The sequence below is a fragment of the Acinonyx jubatus genome, chromosome B4, assembly GCF_027475565.1.
Source record: "Acinonyx jubatus isolate Ajub_Pintada_27869175 chromosome B4, VMU_Ajub_asm_v1.0, whole genome shotgun sequence".
In the NCBI taxonomy this organism is placed as follows: domain Eukaryota; kingdom Metazoa; phylum Chordata; class Mammalia; order Carnivora; family Felidae; genus Acinonyx; species Acinonyx jubatus.
Window position 1 is genome coordinate 40,364,954 of NC_069387.1, and position 27,887 is coordinate 40,392,840.

Sequence of the window (27,887 nt, forward strand, 5' to 3'; positions counted from 1 at the left end):
AGCACACGGCTTTCTTCCTCATGCAGCACCTGCTGAAAAAGACCTTTGTGATGAGGTTTTGGGGTGACAGTGGGGTTCGCGGGGTCCGGAGCCGATGGCCAAGAAAGGATTCTTGAAGCCATCTTTGGTGCAAAAAGGTGATTTTATTAAAGCACGGGGACAGTACCAGCGGACAGAAAGAGCTGCCCAGGGGAACATGAGGAGAGGCTGGTTTTATCCTACGGGGTTAGGGGTTAGGAGGCATAAAGTCCAGGGGTAGTTTCCAGGGAGATTTTCATATGCTAACGAAGATTCCCAGGATAGTGGAGGCCTAGCTATTGTCAGGCTAACATTGTTTTTCCCTCTAGCAAAGCATTAGCATTCAGACCTTTGGGAGTTCCTGGAGAAACTTTTTACTCTGCCAGCCTCAAGTATTTGTCAATGGGCTGCAGGTTATAAGGACATTTAGTTCTGCCATTTCCTTCTGCCTTCGTTTCCCACATCACTATGGAGGGGTGATGGTGGGGCTCCAGGAGGAGTCTATAGGTTTCTGGAGATTAAGCTATTGAGATTGCCTTTTTCTTGTGATTTACTAAGATATTTGTCAATAGATGGAGACTCAGGTCCCGTGGGACTATGATCTTGATCAGTTAACCATTTGTTTTTCCCCTTTTCTTTGTCCTTGGGCAGCCAGGAATATCACACTTATCTCACCTTGGGGGGCAGGGGGGGTGTGGCCTGTCAATTTGCCCACTGAGGCTTACAGGTGAGGACTAACCCCATTCAAATGATGAGGAACCTGGGCCCAGAAGGCTGAAAGGGATTCCTCCAAAGTTACCCCACAGGCTAGTGACAGAGGCCATGGTGTTATGCCCAGAATTCGTGATCCCCAAATACCGCCAGGGAGCTGAGTCCGATGTAAAAGCAAAAGAGCCTTTATTCGAGCTAGCTCGAGCTCAATCCCCTACTTGCACCGACGCAGTGGTGAAATACCGGGGAGAGAGAGCAAGTATCAAAAGGACAAAGGTTTTATTGGGGCCTAGGGGCACTTGGTGAGGTAATGGCTGTGGCCTCAGCCGATTGGCTGGGGAAGGGTCCGAGTCCTGTTGGGGGGGGGGTGGTTACTCAAGGGGAGGAGGCGTGGTCAAGGTGAAGGACACAGAACAAGATGGAGTTGGCCGTCGTAGGCCCGCCCTTTCAATGCGACCTGACGACTCAAGTGTCACCTCATCATCTCAAAGGGATGGAGCTTCACTGAGGTTTCTGACCTCAGCTGAGTTCAGCAACAGGATTCCCAAGTCTGCTCCTGGCGTATGGCTTGATCATTCGTCTCTCTGGGACTCCATTTTCCTCCTCTGTAGTTTGGACAGAATAAGCAGGAAGAACATTCAATTTGATTCAAACAGAGCTCTAGTTTTATTGACCACCTGCTTTGTGTGAGGCACTTTAGCGGTCTCTGTATACAAAAAACAAAAAACACTCTAGTTCCTACCCACAAGGAGCGCATAAAAATAACAGTAATGAAAATCTGAAAACACCTTACAGTTTTTCTTTTTCTTACTTTTCCTTCAAAATAGGCAGGCGTTCCTGGCACTGTTTCACACACACAGACCTGAGATGGAAGGAGCTAGCCTAAGTGGGGAACTGTGATGTTCTCACCAAATCCCATTACACTTTCCACGAAGCACTGTCTCTAAAAAACTAGAATCTAAGACACAATTTGATGACATCTGCTGTTTCGTCTAGGGCTCTCTCAGCTGCAAGTGACCAAAGAAAAAAAGAAAAAGGCAGAAACCAAATACGAGCTCACAGAACTGAAAAGTCCAGCAGAAGGGCTGAGCCGCATCTGGTGTCGCCTGACCGAGGTTTACGCTACCACAAAACCCTGGTTTCTTTCCACGTCTCAGCTCGTCTTTGATCTGCTCCCTGAGCTGGTGTCTTCTCAGGCCACCTCCGATGGCAAAAATGGAGACAGTGGTTCCCATGTCCACGCTTCCAGATTCAAGCCTGTGGGGGAGGAGCCCCCACCTCTCTTCCAGAAAGTCTCATTGGCTCTGGTTGGAGCCCAGGCCCCTCCCAAGCCTGGAAGACAAACTGGTTTTGGCCAGTCGGGCTGACTCATAGAGTGGGATCAATCCCACCCAAAGTATAAGTGCCAGAATGGGGAGCAGGGGTGGGGGGAAGGAAGGGGAGGTTCTTAAAGGGCGTGTGAGGTGCTTTTTTACCCAAAGGGTGAATGGATGCTCAGTGGCCTGAGATGCGCACGTGTGAAAATGAAAATGAATTAAACTCCGTCATCCACCTTGTCTTTGTCTCTGATTCAGTGGCTTTGTCTCTGGTTCTTTGAACAGCCTCCTGTTGGATAACAATTTTGCCCTATTGGTATCTAAACCACAGCCTCCAAGGGTACTTAAGTGTTTTCAAGATAGGAGAGGTTAAGCAAAGACTAAACAGTCCCAAATTTGGATTGGAAATAGATTTAACGGCTTATTGGGCAGCAATTGTGAACCGATATTTTCTGTCTTCCAAGCAGATCCTGGGGGTCCATCTTTCGCTTCCGCTCACCTCCCTCATCTACCCAGTAAGTCACCAAAACGTGACAGTTCTAATTCAGAAATGCCTCCCAGCTCTGGTCCCTCCTGTCCATCCCATTGTCACTGGGTCAATGCCAGCCCATCGTCTCTCACCTGGACTTTATTTAAGTTTTTAAGTTTATTTTTATTCGTTTTGAGAGAGAGAGCACCAACAGGGGAGGGGCAGAGAGAGAGGGAGGCAGAGGATTTGAAGCGGGCTCTGCCAGAGCAAAGAGCCCGCTGTGGGGCTTGAACCCGTGAACCCAAGGTCATGACCTGAGCCAGTCAGATGCTTAACTGACTGAGCCACCCAGGTTCCCCCACTTACCTGGACTTTAAAAGTGTCTTAACTAGCATTCCTGGCTCCGTCCCTCCCCACCTGTCTACCTCCTCACCAGGGCTATTTTGCCCACCAAATGTTGACTAAGCCACACCCCTACTGCATCAGGCAGGCTGCTGGGGGGAAGCAGAGGAACTCTCAGAGGGGTTTTCTAAAGAGAGTTTAATGCAGGATTAAGTGAATGGACAGGGGTGGGGATGCCTCTGGGGATTAGCTGTGGGCAGCAGAAAGCCTCCCCCTCCCTAGGCCTGAGAGGCAGAGAGAAACCATGCTACTGAAGCCAAGGAAAGCCAGAGCTATGGCCACAGAGGGATGCAGCCACTGCCTGGAGTGTGACAAGGGAACCGGGGGATAAATACCCCAACCTATCTCTCCTCCTGTCCTCCAACCAGGCGGCCAGGGAGCCTGGGTGAAGCAGTGTTTGGAGAAGGTGAGAAGTGAGTGGATGGGCTAGCAGGAAGGAGAACAAAGAGAAAATAACCAGCGCACACACGAGGCCTAGATTCACTCCCTCTCACTCTCAGGAGCATGCCCAAGTTGGTGAGTCCAGGCCAGCAGGCACTCTGGCCACACCATCTCCCTACAACCTCCCACCACCTCCATGCCCACGTCCGTCACCCCAGATCTACATAGCCCTTTTGTGACTTCCCACCTTGCCAGGTGCTATGCTCTCTGCTTATATTACACTTTCCCCGTTCCCCACCGTCTCCTCTTCTTTATATGTCAAACTCCTATTCATCCATCAAGTCCTTTCTCTGAGGGCACCTCCTTGATGCAGCCTTCACTAAGTCCCACACTCAGAGTATCTCCTCTGCTCCCACAGCCACCTACATAGCCTCCATCAGAGCAGCTGTGACCTTATTCTGGGACAGTTTGCCTGTCTATCACCCTGTTCAGGCTGTGAGCTCTTTGAGGTTGGGGAACGAGTCTATTCACCTCTCCATCCTTGGCATAAACACAGTATCAGGCACATGGTCAGTCGATAAATAGTCATCGAATCTATGAATAAAAATAAAAGATGAGGAGAGGACTTTTATTTCTTTCTACTTCTCACCCCCACTCCTATTTTTTTGCTCCCACAACAGAGAAGCAGAGTGGGTCAGGAGTAAGAAAGAGAAAGAGGAATGCATACTCCAATATCCACCCAGGACTCTTCTCCAATCCGGTTCCAGGCTCTGCCTGACATAATATGGGCCAGCTTCTTCCTTAGCCCTTCTTTTACTGGACAAGTGCTAGGTGTGAATTGGGCAGACCTAAGGAAACAGCTTTGTCCACCAGGCCCTTGCCCTGCCCCTGGGACTTTCTGCAGTAGCAACTAACCCACCCAGGAGAGATCCCAATCAGCTGGCATGGTCAGGAGGGGGATTCTACTGCCTCTGCCATTATAAGCACATTTTATCAACACACGTCTGACTGAACCAGGGTGTAGGGGTAGAGGGTGGTCATGGCAAGACTCATTCCTTCCCCTTCTTACAGTGCTCATTCATTTACAATGTGTACCCAGTGCTCCAAAGGGCCAGGCACTGAGGACACGGCAGTGAATGAGCACAAAAGGTCCCTGGCTTCCTGGACCCACAGTCTAGAGGGGGAGATAGACACTGAACAAGTAATTGTTCCTATATTGTGATGGGACCGTAGAGAAGGGGGAGGAGGCAGTGGAGGGAAGGAGCAACCAAGAGAACAAATGGAATGAAAGAAAGGCAGAAGCAGAAGAATCCTCACAAACCAGCTCTTCTCTCTGTGAGTCTGAATTCCAGAAATCAAGGGACCCTGGCAGGAAGCGTTACCACCTGGAGAGGTATTATATCCATTTCCTGGGGCTGCCGGAACCTACTGCAGACTCGCAGACTCGGGGGTAAACAATGAGAATGTATGGTCTCATGGCCCCAGGGGCCAGAGGTCTGAGACAAGGGGGACAGGGTTGGTTCCTGCTGAGGCTGTGAGGGACAGCATTTCATGCCTCTCCCCTACCTCTGTGGGTTTGCAGTCCCCCTTGTGGGTGTTCCTTGGCTTGTCAATGGTGTTCTCCCTGTCTTCACAATGTCTTCCCTTTGTCTGTGTCTCTTTCTCTTCACAGGGCCTTTGTGAGTGTGTGTGTGTGTGTGTGTGTGTGTGTGTGTGTGTATAAAATATACATAACGAAACAATTTCCCATTTCAACCATTTTGAAGCCTAAGAGTTCAGTGGCATGAAGCACATTCACAACGTTGGGCAATCATCACCGCCATCCATCTCCAGAACTTCTGCATCTTCCCAAACTGAAACTCTGTCCCCATCCCCCATTACCCTAGCCCCTGGTAGCCACTGCTCTCTCTTCTGTCTTCAGGAGTTTGACTATTCTAGGTACCTCAGAAGGGGAACCGTACAATATTTGTCCTTTTGTGCCTGGCTAATTGCATTTAGCATCACGTCTCCAAAATCCATCCCTGTCTGCGTGGCATTCTTTTTATAAGGACAGAATCATATTGGATTAGGGGCCCACTCTAGCCCAGTGTAATCTTATTTTAACTTGACTAATTATATCTGCAGTGACGTGATTTCCAGTTGCAGTCATATTCTGAGGTACACGGCGGTGGGGACCTCAACATATGAATTCGGGGGTGGGGGGCACGATTCAACCCAGAAAGACACTGACCAAAACAGAGATGGGAGGTACAGAAAAGGCGCCTCTGATGGGCAGAGTGGGAGGGGTGTGAGTTCTTGTTTTGTTGACCCCTAACCCCGCTGTATTCCTGACTGGGGCCACTTTCCTGGCTCATTTCCCCAACCTGGCTTACTCACTGCACAGGAAGGGACAGGCAGGAATGGCTGGCTGCTGAGCCAGGGACACCTCACCTCTGACTAGGCCTAGTCCCACACACCAGCCCTCCCCACTCTGTGTTCTGCCTGGACAATGGGTGGCCACTTAGCCCTCAGAGGGAGGCCAAGCGGGCCCCTTTCTCTCTTGACGAGGTCCTTATCCAGGGGCCCAGCTGTCCCGGCTGAGAAGCATCCACTGCAAGCCACATCCATCCACATATATGAAGCACTCCCTTTTCAACAGCTATGTACTAACACCCACTGAAGGCCTGGTCTAGGCCCCAGAGATAGAGCAGCAAATAAAAGGACTGCCATTGTCCCTGTGAAGTTTACATTCAAGTGGAAGGAGACAGGCAAAACAAACCAATGTGCTTCAGGTGGTGATTAAGGGTGATGGAGGAACAAAGCAGGGGAGGAGGACGGGGAATGGGTGACTGAGCTGGGCTGGGCTGGGTTGTGTCACTGGTAAAGCTGAGAAGCTATCCAATAGGGGTGCTTCAGAGCAGAGGCCCAGAAGAAGGAGGGATTCTGGTGAAACACTGAGTGCCCAGGCCAAAGGGGGAGTGTGCCTGTTGATTTCAGGAACAGCCGAGAGTCCAGGGTGTATGTGTTGGGAAAGGTGCACCATATACTGCGGGCCCTAAGGAATTGGGCTTCACCCTGAGGACCCGGGGATACAAAAGGAAGGTGAACAAAATGTCCCATGCCCTCAGGGAACTTCCAGTCTCAGTTTGGGAGCAGAGCAAGCCCCAGAGGTGGAATTCATGCTAAATATGTGGAACCCAGCTTGCCTCAAGAGAGAGGAATGTGGACTGCCAGGCTTAGGGAAACACTGCATGTCTCAATTTAGAAGCCTGGTTTTCTGTGTCAATGTTAGTTTAAGACTCTTTGTTCCAACGGCGGTTGTTTGTTTGTTCATCTTAAATTTAAATTGGGAGGGAAAGCACAGTAATCTCTGGGTTAACCACTTTTGCCTCGGAAAGCTGGCTAATCCAGCCACAGCCATCCCCCCACCCGCCACAGAAGGCAGGACACAGTGTGTGTGTGTGTGTGTGTGTGTGTGTGTGTGTGTGTGTGTACGCATGCGTGTGCATGCACAGGACGGTATATAACACCCTCCCCAGCTGGCCTCTTGGGGCCAGGAAGGAAATGATGTCTCCCTCTCTCCATCTTCCCTTGACCCCTCCAGCTTCTGGTTTCCCTGGGACTGTTCCTCTCTGCTGGAGGGAGGGACAGAGCAGGTACAGGAATTGAGGAAGAAGCTGGGGAGACACTTTTGAGGATGTATATGGCAGAAACAGATGTGTACAAGTAAACAAGGTGACTGGGAGAAGTGTGGGCACAGCCCCTGTAAGTGTTGTGACCAGAGTGCATTCTTGTGACTCTACAAATTTGGGAAAACAACTTGCAGATCTGGACAAGTTAACAAAGAGAGGGGTGCAGAGGGATGGACCAGGGCCAGAGCTAAAAATAAGGAAGTATTTCCATGCCGAGTAAAAGCATTAGCATCTGTGGGATTGTGTGGCAGGGAGAGGAGTTTTAGCCCATCATCAGGCACAGTGAGGCCAGAGAAGCAGGGAGAGCTGGGGGGTGGGGGTGGGGGCTCCATCTTCAGCAGTGAGAGGACAGTGCTTCCCCAAACCCCAAAGAGGACAAGGCTGTTCCTGCCTGGAAGCCAAGCAGAGATAAGGCCCAAGGTGGGGCGGGGAAGGGTTGATAGCAAAGACTATCCCGTAGCAGAAGATTCCAAGTGGTTATGGATCCCTGGAGGCCGGCTCTAGGTCAGGGCCCTGTACTCCCCAGTAGCCAGAGGGGGCGGGGCAGACTTCAAACCTCCTCCCCAAGGAGCAGTTAAGGTGTGGCCTGGAGTGGGAGAGAACGGAAGCTGAATTTACTGTGTGGGGGATATTTTCCATAGGGTCCCACAAGGATGCTGAAACATAGATATTTTTGTTCCTTTTCTACAGATGATGGAAACAGAAAAGGCTCACATAATCCCAGGGCCATTCAGCAAGTAAGTGCCCCCATCCCTGCCCCCAGCCTAGGACACTCCTTCTCCCACTCCACACTCATCTAAAAAGCAGAAGGATTGCCGTGTGGAAGGGAAAGCAAACTCATTCCATGTGGTGGCCAGAAGGCAGAACATGGACAGGGAGGGTAAAAACCTTTCAAATAACCACAAAGACCCATAGGAGACTGCCAGCCCGAGCAGGAGGTGAGCTCGCACAGGTACGGAGAGGGATCCTGGAGGTCCCCATCACTCAGAGAAGCTACGCCGTGTGGGAACAGCATGGGAGCCTGCCAGGATCCACTGGCCCTTGACACGCCCTTCGTGTGGGAAGGAGGGAGCCTCAACTTGGGAAAAAATAGGATATCAGTGATGGCCACCCTCTCTCAGATGCTGCTTTGGAGCTATCCCTGGAGCACCCAGGGAAAGATCCTTGTTATGGTAATTATGTTAATAGTATTACTAACAGCTGGCCTTTTTGTTTAAATTAATTTATTATTATTATTATTATTATTATTATTATTATTTTTATTATTTTTAATTTACATCCAAGTTAGTTAGCATATAGTGCAATAATGATTTCAGGAGTAGATTCCAGTGGCTCATCCCCTATGTATAACACCCAGTGCTCATCCCAACAAGTGTCTTCCTTAATGCCCCTTACCCATTTAGCCCATCCCCCAACCCAACCTCTCCAGCAAGCCTGTTTGTTCTCTGTATTTAAAAGTCTCGGGGCGCCTGGGTGGCTCAGTCGGTTGAGCATCGGACTTCAGCTCAGGTCATGATCTCACGGTTTGTGGGTTTGAGCCCCGCATCAGGCTCTGTGCCGATGACTCAGGGCCTGGAGCCTGCTTTGGATTCTGTGTCTCCCTCTGTCTTTGCTCCTTCCCTGCTCACACTCTGTTTCTCTCTCAAAAATGAATAAAGATTAAAAATTTTTAAAAATAAATAAATAAGGCTCTTATGTTTTGTCCCCCTCCTTATTTTTATATTACTTTTGCTTCCTTTCCATTATGTTCATCTGTTTTGAATCTTAAAGTCCTCATATGAGTGAAGTCATATGATATCTGTCTTTCTCTGACTGACTAATCTTGGCATAATACCTTCTAGTTCCATCTACATAGTTGCAAATGGCAAGATTTCATTCTTTTTGACTGCCAAGTAATATTCCATTGTACCCACTGTGTGAATATATATACATGTATATATATACATGTGTATATGTATATATACGTGTGTATATATGTGTATATACATATACGTATGTGATATATATACATATCACATATGTATGTCATATATATATATATATATATATATATATATATATATATATCACATCTTCTTTATCCATTCTTCCATCTCGATGGACATTACGGCTCTTTCCATACTTTGACAGCTGTCCTTTTATGTGCATTTACTATTGTCAGGCACTGTGCTCATTGTTTGCATGGGCTGTATGATTTAACCCTCCAAACAACCCTATGAGACAGGTGCTTTTATTACTCCCTTTTTTACAGATAAGCAGACAGTCTCAGAGACATGATGTAGCTTGCCTGAAACCGCACAGCTTGTATGCGGCAAAGCTGAGACTCCAGCCCAGATCTGTCAGACTTCAGAGCCAGTGTATATAACCTGGGAAACCAGTGCTGCACAATCTCTATTCTGATACAGAAGTATCTCCAAGATGGAAGGCAGCACCTTTCCATTGCTGCTGTAACAAATTACCATAAACTTAAACACACATTTATCATACTGCCTTTCTAGAGCTCAGAAGTCTGACACATGGCTCTCATCACGCTAAAACCAGGTGCCCGCAGGGCTGTGTTCCTAGTTCTGGGGGCTTTAGGGAAGAAGAATTCGTTTCTTGGCCTTTTCCAGCTGCTAGAGGCTGTCCTCATTCCTTGGCTTGTGGCTCCTTTCCTCTGGCTTTCAAGCCAGCACTGTCCTGTCTTTCTGACCTTTTATCACCTCTCCCTCTAACCATAGCCAGGACCACAACACTGATTTTAAGGATACATGTGCTGAGACTGGGTCCATCTGTATAATTCAGGATAATCGTCCGTATCTTAATCATATCTGCAAAGTCCCCTTTGCCATGTAAAGTAACATATGCACAGGTTCTAGGGACTAGAATGTGGACATTTGGGGGAGGCATTATTCTGCCCACTGCACATAATCAAGATGGAAAAAGGCAAATGCACCAGTAGCAAAAGGTGCTAAAAAATGGTGGGGAAAGGGAGTGAGGAATAATATGTATTAGTATTTGCATAAAGAACCATGCATAGAAACCAGCACTGGTTGCTGGGAGGGGGGGTAGACTGATAGGGGATAGGAGGTTGGATGAAGATTTGTCATTATGGAAGTGTTCAAATACACACAAAAGTACAGAGAGTAGTATAATGAATCCCATGTACCTTCACCGTGCATCAACAATGACCACCATTTTGCCATTCATATTTCTTTTGCCTCCCCACTTTTCGGGAAGGGGCTGAGAAGTTTAAAGAAAGTCCCAGACACCAGATCATTCTAGGCTTAAAAACTTCAGGATGAATCTCTAAGAGATAGGGTGTTTCAAAAATATACCACAATACCATCATCCACTTAAAAAATTACAGTATTTCCTTAACATCATCTAATACATAGTCAATATTTAAATTTCCTTAATTGCCTAAAAAAATCTTTTAAATAATTGATCTGGTTCAATAAGGATCCCAACCAGGCCCATATGTTGCCTAAGGTTGATATGACTCCTAAATCCTAATCTAGAACAATTTCTAAGAGGGACACTTCTCCCTCTCCACTATCTTTCTTTTTCAATCATCTAAATGTTAAACTTCAGATGTTAAATCACCTCAAGTTAAATTTAGAGGAAAATACACCCCTCATGCTTCATGGAAAAGTTAGCCTCCCAAACATCCCCAAAAGGTGGTAGGTGAGAGACAGCACCCCACGCAATGGCGACTTGGGGGTGAGAGGATGGGGGGGGCAGTGCCGAAAGTCCACCAAAGCCCCAGGTGGTACACGGAGTCAGGGAACCCAGGGGTCTGGCATCCTGGGGGCTTTCCTGGACTGTTGGGCAGAGGTGGGTTGATGGGTGTTGGGGACACCAGCCACAACATAGCCTGGAGTAACCTGAGGAAAGTCCCCAAAGCCAAGGATGATACAATCACTTTAAATATGCACGGAGGTGAGAACCCACAGGAAGCCCACCATCCACCACACTGTGCCAAGTGTTATACCGAGGCATACCCAGATTGGACAACCGAGGACAGCAGAGACAGGCCACGCATGAAGGATCCAGGCAGCCAGCCGATGAAACTGGAACTCAGAGACTTGGGTTCAGGTTCCCCCTCTGCCACCGGCCAACTATGCTGTCCTATGAAAGTCACCTGTGGACCTTGAGTAACCAAGGCTGGGAGAAGGGGGAATGAGTAGTAATATGCGTTAGTATTTGTTTGCATTTGTGTAAAGAAGGATATATAAAACCCAAGTGAGAGTCAAATGAGATCCTGGGCGTGGAAAGGGGAGTGGCATTTTCCCCCACTCAGTACTGTAAAGGGCCAGATACCCAAATCCCACTCCTACCAAGTTCCCCACATTATTTTTGACTCAAAAAAAGGGTTACTGCAGGATGAATAAGAATTTGCTGTGAGCAGGAAAGTTACTGTGAGAAAGAAAATGGCAGGCTCCAAGGCAAACAGGCCGGCATGAGCCCAGTGAATTCAGAGAATTAAAAGAAATGCAAGATACTAAATCACTGTGAGATCTTGGATTGGATACTGGAACAGGAAATGGACATGAGTGGAAAAACTGATGAAATCCGAATAAAATCTGTTCAGTTAATAGTACTGTACCAGTGTTAACTTCTTAGTTTGGACAAACATCCCATGGTAACATAAGATGTTAACATTAGGGGGAAGCTGTACTATTTTTACAACTTTTCTGTAACCCTAGAGTTATTCCGGACTTTAAAAGGCTATCAAGAAAGAGAGTAAGAAAAAAAGAAAAGTAGAGCAAAATGTCTAGAGCACATCAGGTTCTAGAAGTGGGGAAATGGGTGACAGACATCAGCATAGGCCAGATAACCTCCTGCATTGTGCAGGGGGGTCCAGACTTTATCGATCTTCAGGCAATGACCCTGTGGCAATATTCTCCCTCTCGCAAACCTTCTCACAGGCCCCAGGCAGACAGTAGTGACAGCTTCTTACCCCTAGGCTTACCTTAAGTGTATTACACCTGCCCATATCTGCCCGAACCCACACACACTAGGGTCCCAGGTCTTACACACACACACACACACACACACACACACACACACACACACACACACACACCTCCTCTGGGAGGAGCCTGTGTCCAGCCTCTGACCCTTCTCCTGAATCCAGAACTACCACCCAGAACAGAAGTCAGCAGTCATCTTCACTCCGCATGGCAGAGGAAAAGCAGTAAATCGCCCAGCTCCACACCTGTGGAAAGGGAGGCTCAGAAAGACAGACGCTAGCAGAGGCCAGCCAAGGTGCAAATTTCACCTGTGGTCAGCCCCTAAGACTCAGAGAGTCAGCTTGCTCAGAGGCACCTTCGGGATAGGCCAGCCCTTGGGGCGTCACCTGCAGCCCCTTCACCCTCTGCCACGATCAAAGGCAAAAAGTGTTAACACATCCACTGGTCTCTGGAGCTGTTCCATGGGAGTTCAAATCCTGGCTTTGCTGCTTCCTAGCAAGTTAATTAACCTCCTTGTACCTCAGTTTACCCATTTGTAAAGGGGAGGTAATAAGACTATTGACCCAGAAGGCTATTTGTGGGCTAAATGAGTTTCTATAGCAGGTAGAACAGCACCTGGCACATCACATGTGCCCATCTAAGAGTTATTCTTTGGACTGTTTTTCACTGAGTATCTGTAAAGCACCTACAGTGGGTACCACAGGAGCTGATAATCTGGTTGGGAGATTTTTCTTAAAGATTCATGAAATGTGATATTCCCATCTGGGACAATGTCTGAACAAGTCTAGTGGGTGATTCAGAAGAAAGCTGCTACAAGAGTACTGAGGTGTGGCGGGGGGGGGGGGGGGGGGGGCAGTGGTCAGAGCAGCCTGCAGTGACCAAGGGTACTGGGGAAGGTGGAGGCCCCATTGGCCTCAAGCCGTGTCAGCTGCACACAAGGGAAGAGAGGAGGATGTCCCAGCTGAGGACAGAGGAGGTGGGAGCTCGGGCATAGATGCAGGAGTGAGCACGGATCCTAAGAGAATTATAAATATCAGAATTGTAAGTTTCAGTTAAGAGGGCCCAGAGCCTTAGTGATGATTTCAGAATTGGAACATTAGCTTTTCATACGTTCAATAAATAAATATTTCCCAAGTACCTGCTGTGTGTCAGGCACTGTTTAAGGCACTTGGGACACGTCTGCGAACAGCACAGTCCAAACTCCCCACTCTGCTGGAGCTTATATTCCTTCCAGCAGGTGGAGGCAGACAGTGACAGTACACACACTAAGAAAAGTCTCCATTCTGTTAGAAAGTGACAGTGCCGAGGAAAACAGTGTAGACGCAGGGGCAGTTGGGAGGTTTTCAAGCAGGAAAAATGAGTAGGGAAGAGCAGAGCAAAGCTTTAGGAGTATGACAAAAGTTGATTAAATATCCATTACTTACAACCCCTCCCCGCCTCCCAGTCTTTTAAAGAGGACAGATCCTGAGAAATACGACTTGCTTTGCCAAGCTGGGGTAGTGGGAGTGGAGGCTACAAACTGGAAATGCCAAGTGAGTGCTCCATTGCTCCAAATGGAGAGAAGGCTGGCAGGGCTGTGCCAGGGGCAGGGGACAAGGCAGGAGTGCCTGCCACAGAATGCAAGCTTGAAGAAAGAGACATCCTGAAAGGGATTTTAGAATGGTGTTCTCTCTGGGGTGAATGGGTGGCTCAGTCAGTTAAGCATCTGCCTCTTCATTTCGGCTCAAGTGATCTCACAGTTCATGGGATCGAGACCCAGGTAGCTCTCTCTCTCTCTCTCTCTCTCTCTCTCTCTGACCTTCCCTCCCTTGCATTCTCTAAAAGTAAACAAACATTTTTTAAAAATAAAAGAATGGTGTTCTCTGGCCTGTGAGCTCTCATTCCTCATCCAACTCTTCACAGCCAACTCTCCATGGCATCTTCATGGGTGGTCTCCCGTTGACCGTGTGTGTGTTTAATACAATGGAAAGAAGGTGGGCATAGGCGTGGAGCAGCCCAAGCCCAGTGACAGCACAAGGCCAGTCAAGCAATGTGTGCAGACTGGATAGGCGAAGACAAGGGGTTGGAGGAGGGTGGGATGGTTGTTGGGTTGAGGAAGAGCTTTGAGGGCATGGCCCACAGGAGGCAGGAGGAATGAAGGCTGAGAAACCCCCTCGGAGCTGGAGGCAGAAGGCCTGAGGCCTGATCTTTGCCACAAATCACTATCTCCTGCCTTACCCTTGCTTCCGTATCTCTAAATTGGACAGCCTCTGTGGTAACTGCCAGCAGTGGCATGAGAGACACCCAGAAGCAAGCACCACATTCTTTAAGCAGGTGTGGGACTGGAGGGACAAGCAGTCACAGGTGACATGAACTTCCGGGCTGACAGATGAGAGGGTGAGGAGAAAGGCTTCCGGTGCAGGGAGGCCCTCGAGGTCATGAATTCTGATCTGGATGTTAATTTTGAGATTCCTCTTGCTTCTGTAACACATTAAGGCCTGAAATTTAAAGTGAGCTGTTCCTTCTGGCCGCTATATGGGAGAATTGGCTTCCTTGCTGTTGTCAGCTACCTGTGTCCCTTGGCGCGTGGCCCCACGCCACTCGGACCTCTGCTTCCACCTTCACATCTCCTTTTGTGACTCTGACCCTCCTGTCTTTTCTCGTAAGGACTCTCATGATCACACCTGACTCACCAGCGTAATCCACCTCAAGATCCCTAAGTTAATCATGTGTGCAAAATGCCCTCTGACGTGTAAGGTGACATCTTCACAGATTTGGGGGATTAGGATGTGAGGGGCCATTAAAGTAGAAATGCCCAACAGGCTCTTGGATATCATGACGAGTTTAGGGAGAGGTCAGCTCAAAAGAGAAATGGTGAGGGAGGTGAGTATTCAGAGAGAGTCTAGAGGGGAGCAGAGGGCAGAGGACTAAAGCCTGAGAAAAACCAGTCCTCTGCAGTTTTTCCACACACGTGTCCAGAGGACCTGGATGGGCCACCAAGGGACTGGGAGCTATGGAGAACCCAGAAATTAATCAAGTGAAGGATCCTTTAGAGAAGCTCACCACCAAAATGTGTACCCACAAGAGAACATGATAAAGGTCAATGAGTCACACGTGAGGAAGATTCAAACAAGGTAATCCACGGAGGGAAAGACTGGGATGTTCAAGGAAGACTTCATGAAATGGTGGCATTTGAGCTTAGTAAGAGGAGCAGGAAAGAAGTTTCTAGAAGTGAAGGGAGTGAACCAAGATGGTACAGCACCAGGAACACCAAGGGAGAAATGTCCAAAAAGAAGGGATGGTCAGCAGCGTGAAATGCTACAGCAGCATCAGGGAGAAAACAAGCCACAGAATGATCACTGGTGTGATCCTGGCGGCCAGGAGGGCGTTAGTGGACAGAGATTGTGGGTCCTGCCTGTTGCGACCCACAGCTGGAGATGGGTGTGGCGGGTTCATTAACTCGCCTCGCCCCTGAGGCTTCCAATCTTAACACCAGGGGGCGCACAAAAGCCAAAGCGGACCTTCAGCCTGAATCTGGGTTTTTCCAGAAACAGGATGCCCTGAGGGAAGGGAGGAAAAGTTTCCCACTCCCAGCGCCACAAAGGCTGGAAGCCCTCTCTGCCTCCATGTGATCTCTGACTCAGGGGCTTACCCAGATTTTCCCCTTTCAGCTAAAGCAAACCATATTTTTTCCATCTCTGCTTTTCCTGGTTGCCTGTAGAACTAACTGTGTGTAATAAACACACTTTGGCCCAGAGGCTTGTTGCATCATAGCATGTCACAATGCAGGAGCCCCGCCATCTCCTAATCCAAAATGTTCCTACAGGTGCGGAACTTGAGGCCCAGAGAGAGGAAGGGACTTGTCCAAAATAAACCAAAAGTTCAGATGAAGAATTCAGATCTATCTCCACACTCACATGATAAGGACCCCCTTGATTGTAATGGGGAGCTTAACTATGCCCCCCTCCGTTGTTTCTTGAGTATAAATAATAATAGTAATAGTAACAATAGATAACATTTCTTGAGCACTTGTGTGGCAAGCACTGTACCAGGCCCTCCTAGTGGATTACCTCATTCAATATGCACATTACCCTAGGAAGTAGTTTCTACTATAAGCTTAAATATTTACTGAACTCCTCCCACCTTTGCTTGTGAACAGGTTGGGGTGAGGGGAGGCAAGGAGAGAAGAATATAAAAAGATAAAATCTTCTTTCGTTAGACCAGTTCTCCCTAGATAGGTAGCCTCTGCCTGAGAGCAACACAATGGGACATTGTTTTCTTTACCACCCCCACATACTGCCCTGCCCCAATCATCCTCAGTGGACACTAGATTACGGTGAGTGACTGAGGTAGAGCATTACCAAAATTCCTCCACTTGACTGCTCTCGGTGCTGTGTAAACTGTAGGGAGCCCTGTTTTCCTGGCTCCTCCTTCCTGTTCATCCTTCCTTCTCCTTCTCATCCACTAGTGGCAGTTTCCCCAGAGCAGCCAGCCGCCTGTAGTTTCCTGCTCCGTGCCTTTGCATATACAGTTCCCTAGGCCTGGAATTCTCTCCACCCCACCTCCCAAAGTCAGCTGCTGCTGTGTTCCCTGCACTGAGAAGCCTCTCCTGACTCTAGCAGGCTTGGGGATGCACCCTGTGTCGCCCCTTGTTCCTAGACTACATCTCCCCTGAGCCAAGATTCCCTGAGCTCACACTTACCTGCCCTGCATGGAGATGCTTCCGTGAGGATCAGAGCTCCCTCCATTTCAGTATACAGTGCAGTCCAAGGCATAGTGGGCTCCTGAGAAGCACTAGAACCCGTGCATGGATCCTCCATAATCTGTCTCTTGCTGTTCTGGCTGGGATCTCTCCTCACCACGCCCCCCCCCTCACACACACACACACACACACACACACACACACACACACACACACTGTCCCCTCTTCTGGTTTTGCTTGCACTCTCCAGCCCCTCCCCACCGCCCCCCGCCCCTCCCCCATCCATTTCTCTTTGTCTCTCACCTGAACTATTCTAGAGCCTCCTAACTGCTCTCCATATGTTCTCACCTCACCTCACCTTTTGTGTCCCATGCTCCCCTCACACTACCCAGTTGCAGGGCCCCCCCCACCCCATACAACAACTTGTCACCTGTCACCTTCCACATAATCCCCCAAAGCTCTGAGCCAAGGTCTGCACAAACAATAGCCCTTAACTTCAAGGGGCCAAATGCCTGTACCTCCTGCCCTCCCCCACCCAGCTGCCTAAAATACAGGTAGCCATCAACCTAAATCACACAACAGATGGAACCCATTCCCTGCCTGAACCCTTCAGTGGGCGACCCCTTACCTCAGGGTGCAAAGTGCGGAGGGGAGGCTCCCTTTCACCTCACCCCAGCTGGGTCTCCACCTTCACCTCCCACGTACCTTCCCCAACCGTGAGCTCCAGCCCAGACCCCAGACAGCCCCAGCCCCAGGCTTTGCCCAATGTTCTCCAGTGATTACAACTTTCCCTGTGGTTCTGCAGCATTACTTACCAATCCGTTCAGAGCTATGACACCCAAATAGCACTCTCCCTCATTGTCTGGATGTCTCATTGTCTGGATGCCACCAGTGGACACCCAGCCCCTGCCCCTAATGAGCCCCCTTATAAGTAGACACTGAAGAATGTTTTGAATGAATGAATCAATGAGCCAAATATGACAGTGATAATAAACAGCAAGATGAGAGCTACAAAGTGCTGACCCCCTCTGTTTCTAGTGGGTGAAATTGAGTTATATTCTTTTTTTGCTTGTTGGTATTTTCTGATGTTTCTTGCTTTTGCAAACGATAATTCGTTTTGAAAAACTTAAATAAAGGGGTTTTTGGGACTTGAAAAGACTCTCCTCGTCCTTTAGTGAGAAACAGGAAAGGAATGTTAGAGGAGCCTCAGAGTGTCTACATCTGAAGAGGGCAGGGCCAGCCAACCAGAGGGCACACACCACATGCAAGGCCAGGCAGAGGTGAGGAGTGAATGGGGCAGTGTGTTCCAGGTACAGCAGTGTTCAGCACAAGGAGCTGAATGCAGTATGGGGAGTTTCAACTTGGGCCATTGAATGGGGAAAAGTTTTTGAAAGTTTTTGGGTGGAGGAGAAACAGGCTCAGAACTCAGCATCCCGAGGCCAAAGGGCAAGACAGAGGGTGATATGGAGTAGAGGCAAGAACAGAAGCCTGGCTACAAACTCTCCTCCTCTCAGGGCATTTAAACCTCAAGGCCAGGAAGCACTCCAGGACCACCCGATTCTCAGCCATATTACCATTCGGTGATTATATTTGAAAATTACTCCCATAAGCCTCCAACCTCTCTTCCCACCTGGATTGCCATCTTCTAATTCCTCCTACTCCGCATGATGTGCCAAGTAAGTGTACTCCAAATGCAAGTTTGCAAGGAGCCACCTCAAGGAGAAATAAAGCCAGGCAGCTTCTCTTCAAGGGGAGCCCTGAGCAAGAAGAGCCCTCATTCTGCGGGCAAGGGGACTCTACCCCAACGACCCGAGGAAAATCTCCCCAAAGAGGACTCAGGCAGGAAGCCCAGAATCAACAAAGCGAGAACCGAAGGGCGAAGGGCGAGGCCTCCATAGAACTCCTAGGTAAAAGCGGCTGGGGGGGGGGGGGGGGGAAGGGGGGACGGTGTCAGTCTGGAGTGATCCCTGGACGGTTGAGAGGAAAGCGGGAGGTCTGTGGCGGGAAGGAGGGTATGGCCGATTAGGGGGAAAGAGGGCTGTGCGGGAGGCGGGAGGAGAAATGAGAGTGCGGGACTGCTGAGCGGGAGTCCCCGGAACCTGGGCAGTAGCCGGCCGGCCGGCATTGGCGGGGCAGGTGGGGCCAGGGGCGGGGTCGGCCGGGGGCGGGGTCCACGGCACATGCGCACCGCAGCCCTCGCGCGCAGTAAGGAGTGGCACTTTTTAAAAGTGCAGCCCGGAGGCCAGCCCGCAGCCGCCGACACCTCGGTCCGAAGCCTGGTGCCGCTCGTCCCGGCCGCGCGTCCCCCCAGTCCCTCACCGCCCGGTCCAGGCCCGTCTAGCCCGCACGATGCCGGTCAAAGGAGGCACCAAGTGTATCAAATACCTGCTCTTCGGATTTAATTTCATCTTCTGGGTGAGTAAGTGCGACTGCCGCGCGCTCCTCTGCGGGGCCACCTGTTCGTCCCGGGAACCCCGTCCGCGGTCGGAAGTGCCGGTAACTGGCGCTGCCCGCGCCGGGTGGACTCCGGGCGGGAAGAGAAAAGGCACTGCGGTCGCCAGCTGGCTCCTCGACGGGGTCCGGGGACGAGCTGGGCGGGCACGATCATAGAAGACTCCTCCGAAGCCGAGCTGGCAGGGGGACGCGGGGGGCCCTAGCGAGCTGGGGCGCGGAGACCGGCCCCAGCCCTTTCTTTCGCCGAGGGTTTGGGGTGGGGTTTGTGTCTGTTCCCACCCCAAACTCCTCCGAGTGCAGGAGGGGGAAGACGGCAGAGAGAAACGGAGCACCCCTCTTCTGGGAACTTGGGGCCATGGTCAAGGAGGACTGTGGCGGGCAGTACAGTTCGTGATCTGGGTGGGGTCTCACAAGTGGCAGGGGCCTCGAGGAGGGGGGATGCACTGAGGACTTCAGCGGCGCGGGGAGAGCTCAGCCTGGAGCTGTTGACACTTTTACGCTGGAAAGGGAGAGGGAGGGAGGACTAGGACCCCGTCCACCCTCGAGGAGGTACCTGCGGGCTTGATTCTGAGCCGCCACCGTGAGAAAGTCCAAACTGTCTCGAAACTACCTGAAAGACTAGCTTGTCTTGATTTTTTTTTTTTTTTCAAAGGCGATAAGTATCTGAACTGGAGAGAACTCTGGGAGAGTTGGGGAGAGGAGGGGCAGATGCCTGTTGGCGCTTTTAGTCCAGTGTTTCTCCATTTCCGGGGGAAGATCAGGTGCCTGCCGCCCACTGCCAGCCCAGGGCCTCCGGCCTCGCCTACGCCCCCATGCCAGCCCACCCAGTGGCAAGGCGGGGCCACGGAGAGTGGAAGTTCACCTGGAGAGGACACCAGGCCAGGAAGCTACCTGACTCCCACTGCTGGCCACACTCAGCTTTTCTGCAAATGGAATGCCAGAGGGAAGCAGCAGAAAAGGGGATGTCCCCTCCACACTTTCTCTTGGAGGATTAAGGGACCACCCAGAGACAGAAAAGAAGCAAGGAATAGTCTGAGGACTACATCCCTTGCACACAGATGGGCAATATTTGCTCCTTTGCAGTCAGAAAGGGATTTGGAAAGGCAGCCCTTAGGCCACTCGAGAGATGGCTGTAGAAACAGGCATGCCACCAGAGCCTTGTAACAAAAAAATATACTGTACTTCTTCCCCTGGAGCTGGTCACTGGGCTCCCCAGGAACCTTGGGACAAACCTCTTGAGATTTTAATCCTCTCTCCGGAGCTGACTCTTGCCCTTGCAAGAGTTACCATACCTAACACATGTTCTAGTGAGGATGGCACATAGATGTGCCCCTGCCCAACACTTGGCCTGTTTTAGGGAGACCTCCTGGTGGTGGGCATTACTTCCTCCCGGTGTTCCCACCAGCCCCCAGCAGCCAGGCTGCCAGCTAGCTCCCAGGCTTGGCTTCCTCCTCTCCCCAACCGCTGGCACCAGAAAAGAATGTGAGAAGGCGGGTTAGCCCCGCCCCACCCCACCCTTGTCCTTTGGGGAGTTTTCCTCTCCCCTCCCCAGCACAACCTCCGCCACACACACCGCCCCCCCTCCCGCCCCGCCCGTCTGTTGGTTAGTCCTCAGCTATCTGCCTAGGCTGCATCAGGGTTTCAGGCTGGGAAGGAACCACAGACTACCATGGGCCTTCATACCCCAAGTCTGCCCTGTAGCACATGCAGGAGCCTGATGGGAGGCTCCAGGGCTCCTCTGGGATCTGCTGTCTCTTATTGTCTCCAGCCTACCACCCCACCCACAGTCAGAGCTGCCCTGGCCTGGGCTAGGTGCTGCTGATCAGCTATGTCATCTGAAACAGAAATGACTCACTCTGGGAATGTTTGGGTCCAGAATTAGGAAGGGCTCTAGTGATCATCCAGCCTGGCCCTAGTATTCATAATGAAGAAGCAGAGAACCAGAGAGGGATGATTGGCCCAGGATCACAGAGACCGAACCAATACCACAACCCTTGTGTCCCTTACTTGAGTCCCATCCTCTTCTGTCTCCATCATGAAACCAACAAGGGGACCTGGCAAATGAGCTGGTGTAGGGGGGTTAGCTACGTTCTCCTGAATTAACTATTGTTCAGTAGTGTTGTATCAAGGGCCCTGTAGAGATGATGGAATAAAGGGGTATCAGGATCCACTTGTGCAGCCTGCAAAGGCCCTTTCCAAGTCTCATGATCTAGCCAGAGCAGGAAGCATCATCCCCATTGTACTGATGACCAGGAAAAGAGTCCCCAGAGAAGTTAAATGACTTATCCAGGGTCATGTGGCAGGATAGCACGAGAAGTAAGTTTGAAGGCAGGTCTGGTTGGCCTAAAGCCCAATGTACTTTTCATCCCAGTTACCTGGGATGAAAGGTACCCAGTTACCAGGTACCTTTTTTTGAGACCAGAGATTTATAAACTTAGCATTTGGGATCTGATATGGGCCTTGAAAAATAGGAGTTGTGAGGCCAGGAGCCACCAGCACCTCCTGAACAAAGGATGCTGAGAGGGGTAGCCTCGCAGGGACCCAGAGAAAAGCCCACCTCAGTGGCGGTGGGCTTAGGAGGGTGGGGAGAGGGTACACCTCTTCCCTGGCCCTGCCTTCAGCCCTGGGGAACCCTCAGTGACAGCTGAGCCTGCACCCCTGCCCTCCCCAAGTGGGGCCTCCAGTGCTTACTGCCAGACCAAGCACCCTGTTCATCCAGCACCCTCACAACGCTAACTTCTTGGCTCTGTTTCAGTGTTTCTGTATTTCCTCCAGGCCGCCCTACCTACCCACCCACCCCCCCCCCCAAAAAAAAACAGTGGGAACCTGGACAGGGACCTGGGTCTCTAGCTTTGTCCTCATGTCACTTTGAAACCTAGGGGAGGTTGCTTTTGTGCTCCAGACCTCAGTTTCCTCATCTGAGGAATTGATGATGGGTTGAAACAAATGGTCACAGAAATCCCTTCAGCTCAGTCTATGAGCCTGGCCCCACCCCGAGTACCTACAGCAATAGGACTTCCCCACACAACCCAAAATCAAAATCAGAGTTGGGGGATGGACATGTGCAGTGGCTATGAAGGCTTGTCCTCGGAGCCTGGCTTCATTTGGGTCTTTACCTCTGGGGCCTGATTCTTGGTCTCTTTCCTGTTAACCTCACATTTTCCCCTCTCTTGCCCTGGATGGGGTCCCTATGTTTGGGGGCTCTCTGTTTTCCTCGCCCTCGCCATTTGTGGTAGTCCTGCCCACTGACCAGCGCACCACTCTGGGTTCAGTCTTCCCATCACCGGATGGAGCCAGCGTCTACCCCATGGCGTTGTTGTAGGCAAAATGAGAGAATGTATGTGCTGCACTTGGCATAGTAGCCTTAACTTTCTGTTTACTCCAGCTGTGGTTGCTCCTCTGTTGGAGGTAGATGGAAGCAGTGGGGAGGGTGGGAGCACTTCCCTAAGCAAGAAGTGTGGAAATTGAAACCAGGGACATAGGCAGGAATCCACATTCAGAATCCACACACATTCCCCCCCCCCTTCCTTTCCTTCTCTTCTTGCATCACTGCCAGCCTCACGATCCACCCCGCCTCAATGATTCCCGCTTTGGGACACCCACTCCATTTTATGTGTGGCTACACGTTTGATTATGGGGCGGCACCCCACTTCTGAAAATAAACTACACAGCACAGGAACCCTAAGACATCAGGCTTCGGGGTCAGGGAGGGGTATGGACCTAGGCGGGTGGCGGTGGCAAAAGCCCTTCCCACCCAATTTGCCAATTCCCCCAGAAGCTGTTGACCTTCAGCGTGGGGCCGAGCAAGCAGCTAGGACTGTTCCCTAAAATGGCTCCCCAACTTTGGCACGGAGACAGCCAGAGCTCTGGGAAAGCTGGCTGTGTTTGTACTGAGGCTGGCAGGTTTGGGGAGAGGTGAGTTGAGGCCAGGTGTCTGCATCTGCTAAGGAAAATAGGACTTCTCCCTTTGTCCCCTGCCCAGAATCTTGATGGCTTTCCCCGCACTTTTCCCTGCATTGGTTGTCAACAACAAAGACCTGACTCCTGATTTGGGGGGAAGGGGATTCCTCTACACACACACACACACACACACATACACACATGCTCACTCTCTCTCTTTGTCTGTCTCTCTCTCCCCCTTCGCTTTCAAAGTGCCCCATGGCACCGTTCCAGACCTTACTCTTTTGTACTCCAAGGAAGAGGTTGCTGGTTAAGACCTGAATTTGGATCCACTTTGATAAGCAGCCCCACGGAGGGCCATCCCTGCCAGAGCACTTAACTCTGCCAAATGAGGCATCTGTGGTTTCAAACCTCACAAGTCAGTGCTCTCACACCCTTTGGTATTACACGTGAATCTTCCCTGTTAGACGCAGAGCTGTGTGTCCCGTGTTTGTTTTCCGGTTCGATTCAATTTTATAAGGAGGTGTGGCTTTTGGTCACACAGTCTGCAACTTAGTAATACACCTTGAACTTGCCAAAGCACCTTTTCTTCTAAAGAACACAGCCTTGACAGTTCTTTCCTGGGTGCGCCCGGCTGCAAGGATAAGGGACCGCAGGTCATGGGTCATCGTGGCTCCTGTAAACTGTTGTCTCCTTGGTAGCTGGATGTTCTCAATAGAACTGTGTCCAGCTGGGGAGAAGACAGTGAAGTTTGAGGAGCTGCGTGTTTATTTTCTGTGATCCCCCCTCCCCAGGTGGGAGTCAGTGGGACTTCCTTCTACAGGTCTTTTCAACCAAAGCCCTGCAGAAACCACCTTTCCATCTCTTCCATACAGGAGGGTGATGACTTCATTGTTTTAGGGTTCTGAAAACCTGGGGAAGGGCCTGTTGGCCCCGTGCTCTCAACTACGGGGAATTCAGGAGACCAGAAGAGCTGATCTCAATAATACATTTTTAAAATTTATGTTTTTGAAGTCTGACTGCAGATCACTTGCCTGTTTCATTCTGTGGAAAAAGTCGTGCTGGTCCAGGGACATTTTCATTTTCCATCAAGTGATGGCATCCAGCTGTGGAAAGCAGCATCCTGCCTCCAGATGAGATAATTTTATAACAATTACATCCACCCGTAATTCCAATTTCCCCGACCCCCAACCACCACCCCAAAAAAGTACTTGGTTCTGGATAGTTTGTAAGTACTGTGTGCTATCGTCCTAGATTCATGGACCTTAACCAGATTTTTAGGGAATCCCACAAAATCAGTAGGACCGGCCTCCAGAAAAATGTTAGGCCTTTTTGTCGTTGTTTTGTTTTGTTTTGTTTTGTTTCTGTTTTTGCTTTTTTTTCTGGAGGCCAATGGACCTTAGGTTATGAACACCTCATTTTAGTTTTTCTCTCTTATTTTCCAAGCAACCTCTTCTCTATTCTGAATCCCTTGTTTCAGCCATGAGTAGTGGGTTGCCCAAGGACTATGTGGGGGAATTGGGGGTGATTTGAGAAAGGCTAAGTTCCCTGATGATCAACAACAGTGTAGACTGGAGAGCTAGCCTCCCCACCCATACTTGCTCTGACTCTCAGCTTAATCATTGCCCAGGGAGTGGCTTTGACTCTCGATTAATTTAATGAGTGTTCTGTATTTCTAGTCCACATGAAGAATCCAACTTTATGAGCTTCTAGCCAAGTTTTGCTTCTTGGGTTAGGTTTCCCATAGCTTGGGTGATTTGTATTTGTTTAGGAAGAACTGAGTTCTGTCTTTCCCCCCTCCTCCTTCCCACCCAATGGAGACTAAAATCAGCCAACCTTCCCTGGCCTTGCCCTTGAGGACTTTGGAAAGGGAGGGGTATCTCTGGGGGATCATTTGGGGATTTGGACTCCTGAGGAGATGATACTCAGTCTGGCTGAATAGCAGAAGAGGGTGAAGCCCTCTGACTTGGAGAGGGGACTGGATTCATTTGATTGTAGCAAAGATCCCTAGGTAGAGAGGTTTGGGGACTATTGACTTGGAGAAAAATCAGAAATCTGGGTTTTAAAGATCCTGCGTGTTCAATCCTCTCGGCAGGCATTGTGCAGGGGAGCTGAAACAGTGACTCTTGCTGGTGCTGTTACAAAAGGAACCCTCCAAAGCTTAATCCTGTTTCTATTATGTTCAACGTAGATTCCAGGTTCCACTGAACACCTCTCAGGCCGGGCAGGCCAATGGCCCGTGACTTCTACCAAGCCCTCGCCTCGTGCGCTCAGGACACAGTCCCTTGCTTCTGTTCCCAGCATGAGCTACATGTCAGTGTCCAAGTGTAAAAACAGCACAACACATGGATCGTAGCAGCAAATCCTTGACCAGGGCTTCAAAAATACAATCAAATAAATCAGACAGTTTCACTGAATTCAAAGCAAATTTCTATATAACACTCCGGTTTTATCTTTAAACCTACATTGATCAAATCAATAGCATGATAAATGATAAAATTGATTTATTAAAACTTTAAATGAAAAGATCAGCAAACCCCTACTTAATTGTGAACGCATTGCTTTCCAAGTCAACAGAAGTTTGGTGTTTTTAAAAGATAGTTTGCTATACACTGGAAGGTGTTCCCCCCCGCCCCAAAATGTATATGTTAAGTTCTAAAACCCAGCATGATGGTATTTGGAGGTAGGGGCTTTCAGGGTGATTGACTCACTCTCATGAATAGGATTGGTGCTCTTATAAAAGAAGAGGCCCCAGAGAGCATCCTCCTTCCTTCTACCATGTGAGATTATAGCAAGAAGACAGCCCTCTGTGAACCAGGAAGCAACTCCTCACCAGACCCCAAGTCTGTTGGTACCTTGATCTCAGAGTTCCCAGCCTCCAGAACTGTGAGCAATAATTTCTTGTTAAGACACCCCGTCGATGGTATTTGGTCATAGCAGCCCAAATGGACTCAGACATAGCTATTTATATGTTCAAATCAAAATCACCTCTTCCCGCCTAGGTGAGTGATTGTATACACAGCTCACATCGGTGTCCCCCTCCGGTGGGTGGCAGGCCTCCTCACCCCCTACAGCAGCTCTGCTCCTGGAGCAGAATGCACAGTCCAGACCCAAGAAACCCTTCCCACTAAGACGGTCTCCCGCTCTCCCCCACGCAGTATGAATGCTTCACGTTGCTTCTTGCAGTAGGGGGCTGCACATTTAAATCTGTTACTATTATGCTCAGGCTTTCTAAAGCCTCCTTTCTGCAAGCCTGGGAACATCTCCACATCCCCTACTTTCCCTTGCCCCCCCCTATATTATAGCTCTGAGTCCCTAAGACACATAACCCTTAAGAGACCCAGAAAGCTTATTTCAGATAGGAATTAGATTCTCATCCGGTGCTGGGGAGGGACCATCAGTATGGGAAGCTGGCATTATCCTCATGTGGCTGGTGCCTCTCAGGACCCCATGGCTGGGGCTGCAACACAGGCCTGCAGTCATGCCCTCTCGTGCCCTTTGCTGGCAGGATGGTGCTGTGGGGAAAGGGCAGAGGTTCTGGGCCTCACCTTGGTGCCATTCCTATAGGGGATGCAAGGACGGTGGCCACTGGGCAGATCTAACTGTCTGCACTTGCCAGGTTTGTGACAGTAGCGAAGTTGGGATAAGAAGAAAACATGCCAAGTTACTGCGGGGAATCTGTTTCCCAGAGCAGTGCTTGTGTCCACACAGATTTCTGGCCAGTGCAGCAAGGGTGTGGACGCCACTCTTGGGCCAGAGGCCAGCAGGAGGAAGTGCATTCTCTCTCTAGACTGTCCATCAGGCAGCTGGCCTCGGAGAGAGGCCAGGTTCACGGGGCACCTGCGGCCAGGTGGCTGTTGCAGGTGTTTGTCTGTCCTGAGAAGGTAAAGCCCTTTGGTGGGCTCTCTTGGGACCTTTAAGGATAGAAGGTACCCTTTTGAAATGGGATCAGATGTGGCTAAGAGGAGACAGCACAAAAGTGAAAAATTCTGGCTCTGAAATCCATGAAACTGATCTAAAAGACAGTTTAGCAAAATGATTGAGAATATGGGCTTTGTAGTCAGACTGTCCACGGTTCAAGTTCTAACCCAGCCACTTATTTGCTATGTGATCTCAGACAAGCTGCTTCTGTGCCCAAGTTTTCTCATCTAAAAAATGAAAGTAAATAGTACCTACTTGGTGGGTCTACCGTGAAAATGAAATACTACAGGTGAAGTGCTGTGTTGTCGTGCTAGCTGTCCAGTGACATACAGTTGACCCCTGAACAATGCGGGGGTTAGGGGCACCAACCCCCATGCAGTCAAAAATCTCTTTATAACTTTTGACTTCCCCAAAACTTAACTACTAATAGCCTCCTGTTGACCAGAAGCCTAACCGATAAGTCAATTAGCACATGCTCTGTATGTTATATGTATTATATATACTGTGTTCTTACAATAAGATAATCAAGAGAAATGAAAATGTTATTAAGAAGATCATAAGGAAGAGAAGATACATTCACAAGACTGTACTGTATTTATCAAAAAAATCTGCGTATGGTTGGACTTGTGTATGAGTTGAAACCCATGTTATGCAAATGGCAGCTATAATTAAGAGACCTAAAATGTAGGCAGGGATCATGGCAAAGGGATGGGATAGATGATAGGTCAGACACAACAGTTGGGGACCTTGGCTCTTGCTTGTTTCCTGGCTCTGTGCTCAGAATGCACCATGTTGGGGAAGGAGGGCCATTTAACTGAGCGGTGCTGGGCATGCCTTTTGCCAACACTGCTAATCCACATGCCACATGGCATTGTTTCAAAGGTATAAAAAAAGGGGGCATCTCCCACCATTCAGGGCCATGCAAGCAAGTGGCAACTGTTCCCACAGATGGAATGAAAGCTAACTGGTCCACATGGCTAAAATAAGAGAGAGAGAGAGAGAGAGAGA

At 49.8% G+C, this 27,887-nt stretch overlaps 1 protein-coding gene and 1 long non-coding RNA gene across 2 annotated transcripts in view; one reads left to right on the forward strand and one right to left on the reverse strand.

Annotated features, from left to right (window-relative positions):
• Positions 1–984: 984 nt before the first annotated feature.
• LOC128316335 (uncharacterized) lies at positions 985–16,757 on the reverse strand. Its single transcript, XR_008300079.1, has 3 exons — positions 12,037–16,757; positions 10,952–11,114; positions 985–1,334 (listed from the first exon to the last, which is right to left on the reverse strand). It is a non-coding gene; the product is annotated as an uncharacterized LOC128316335 (long non-coding RNA).
• A 2,049-nt stretch (positions 16,758–18,806) lies between these two features.
• The window catches only part of CD9 (CD9 molecule), a 33,699-nt gene continuing 24,618 nt past the window's right edge, over positions 18,807–27,887 (forward strand). Inside the window, exon 1 of the mRNA XM_015061408.3 lies at positions 18,807–19,019. Coding sequence (XP_014916894.1) covers positions 18,954–19,019 — 66 coding nt within the window. The 5' untranslated portion in view covers positions 18,807–18,953. The remainder of the gene's footprint in view (positions 19,020–27,887) is intronic.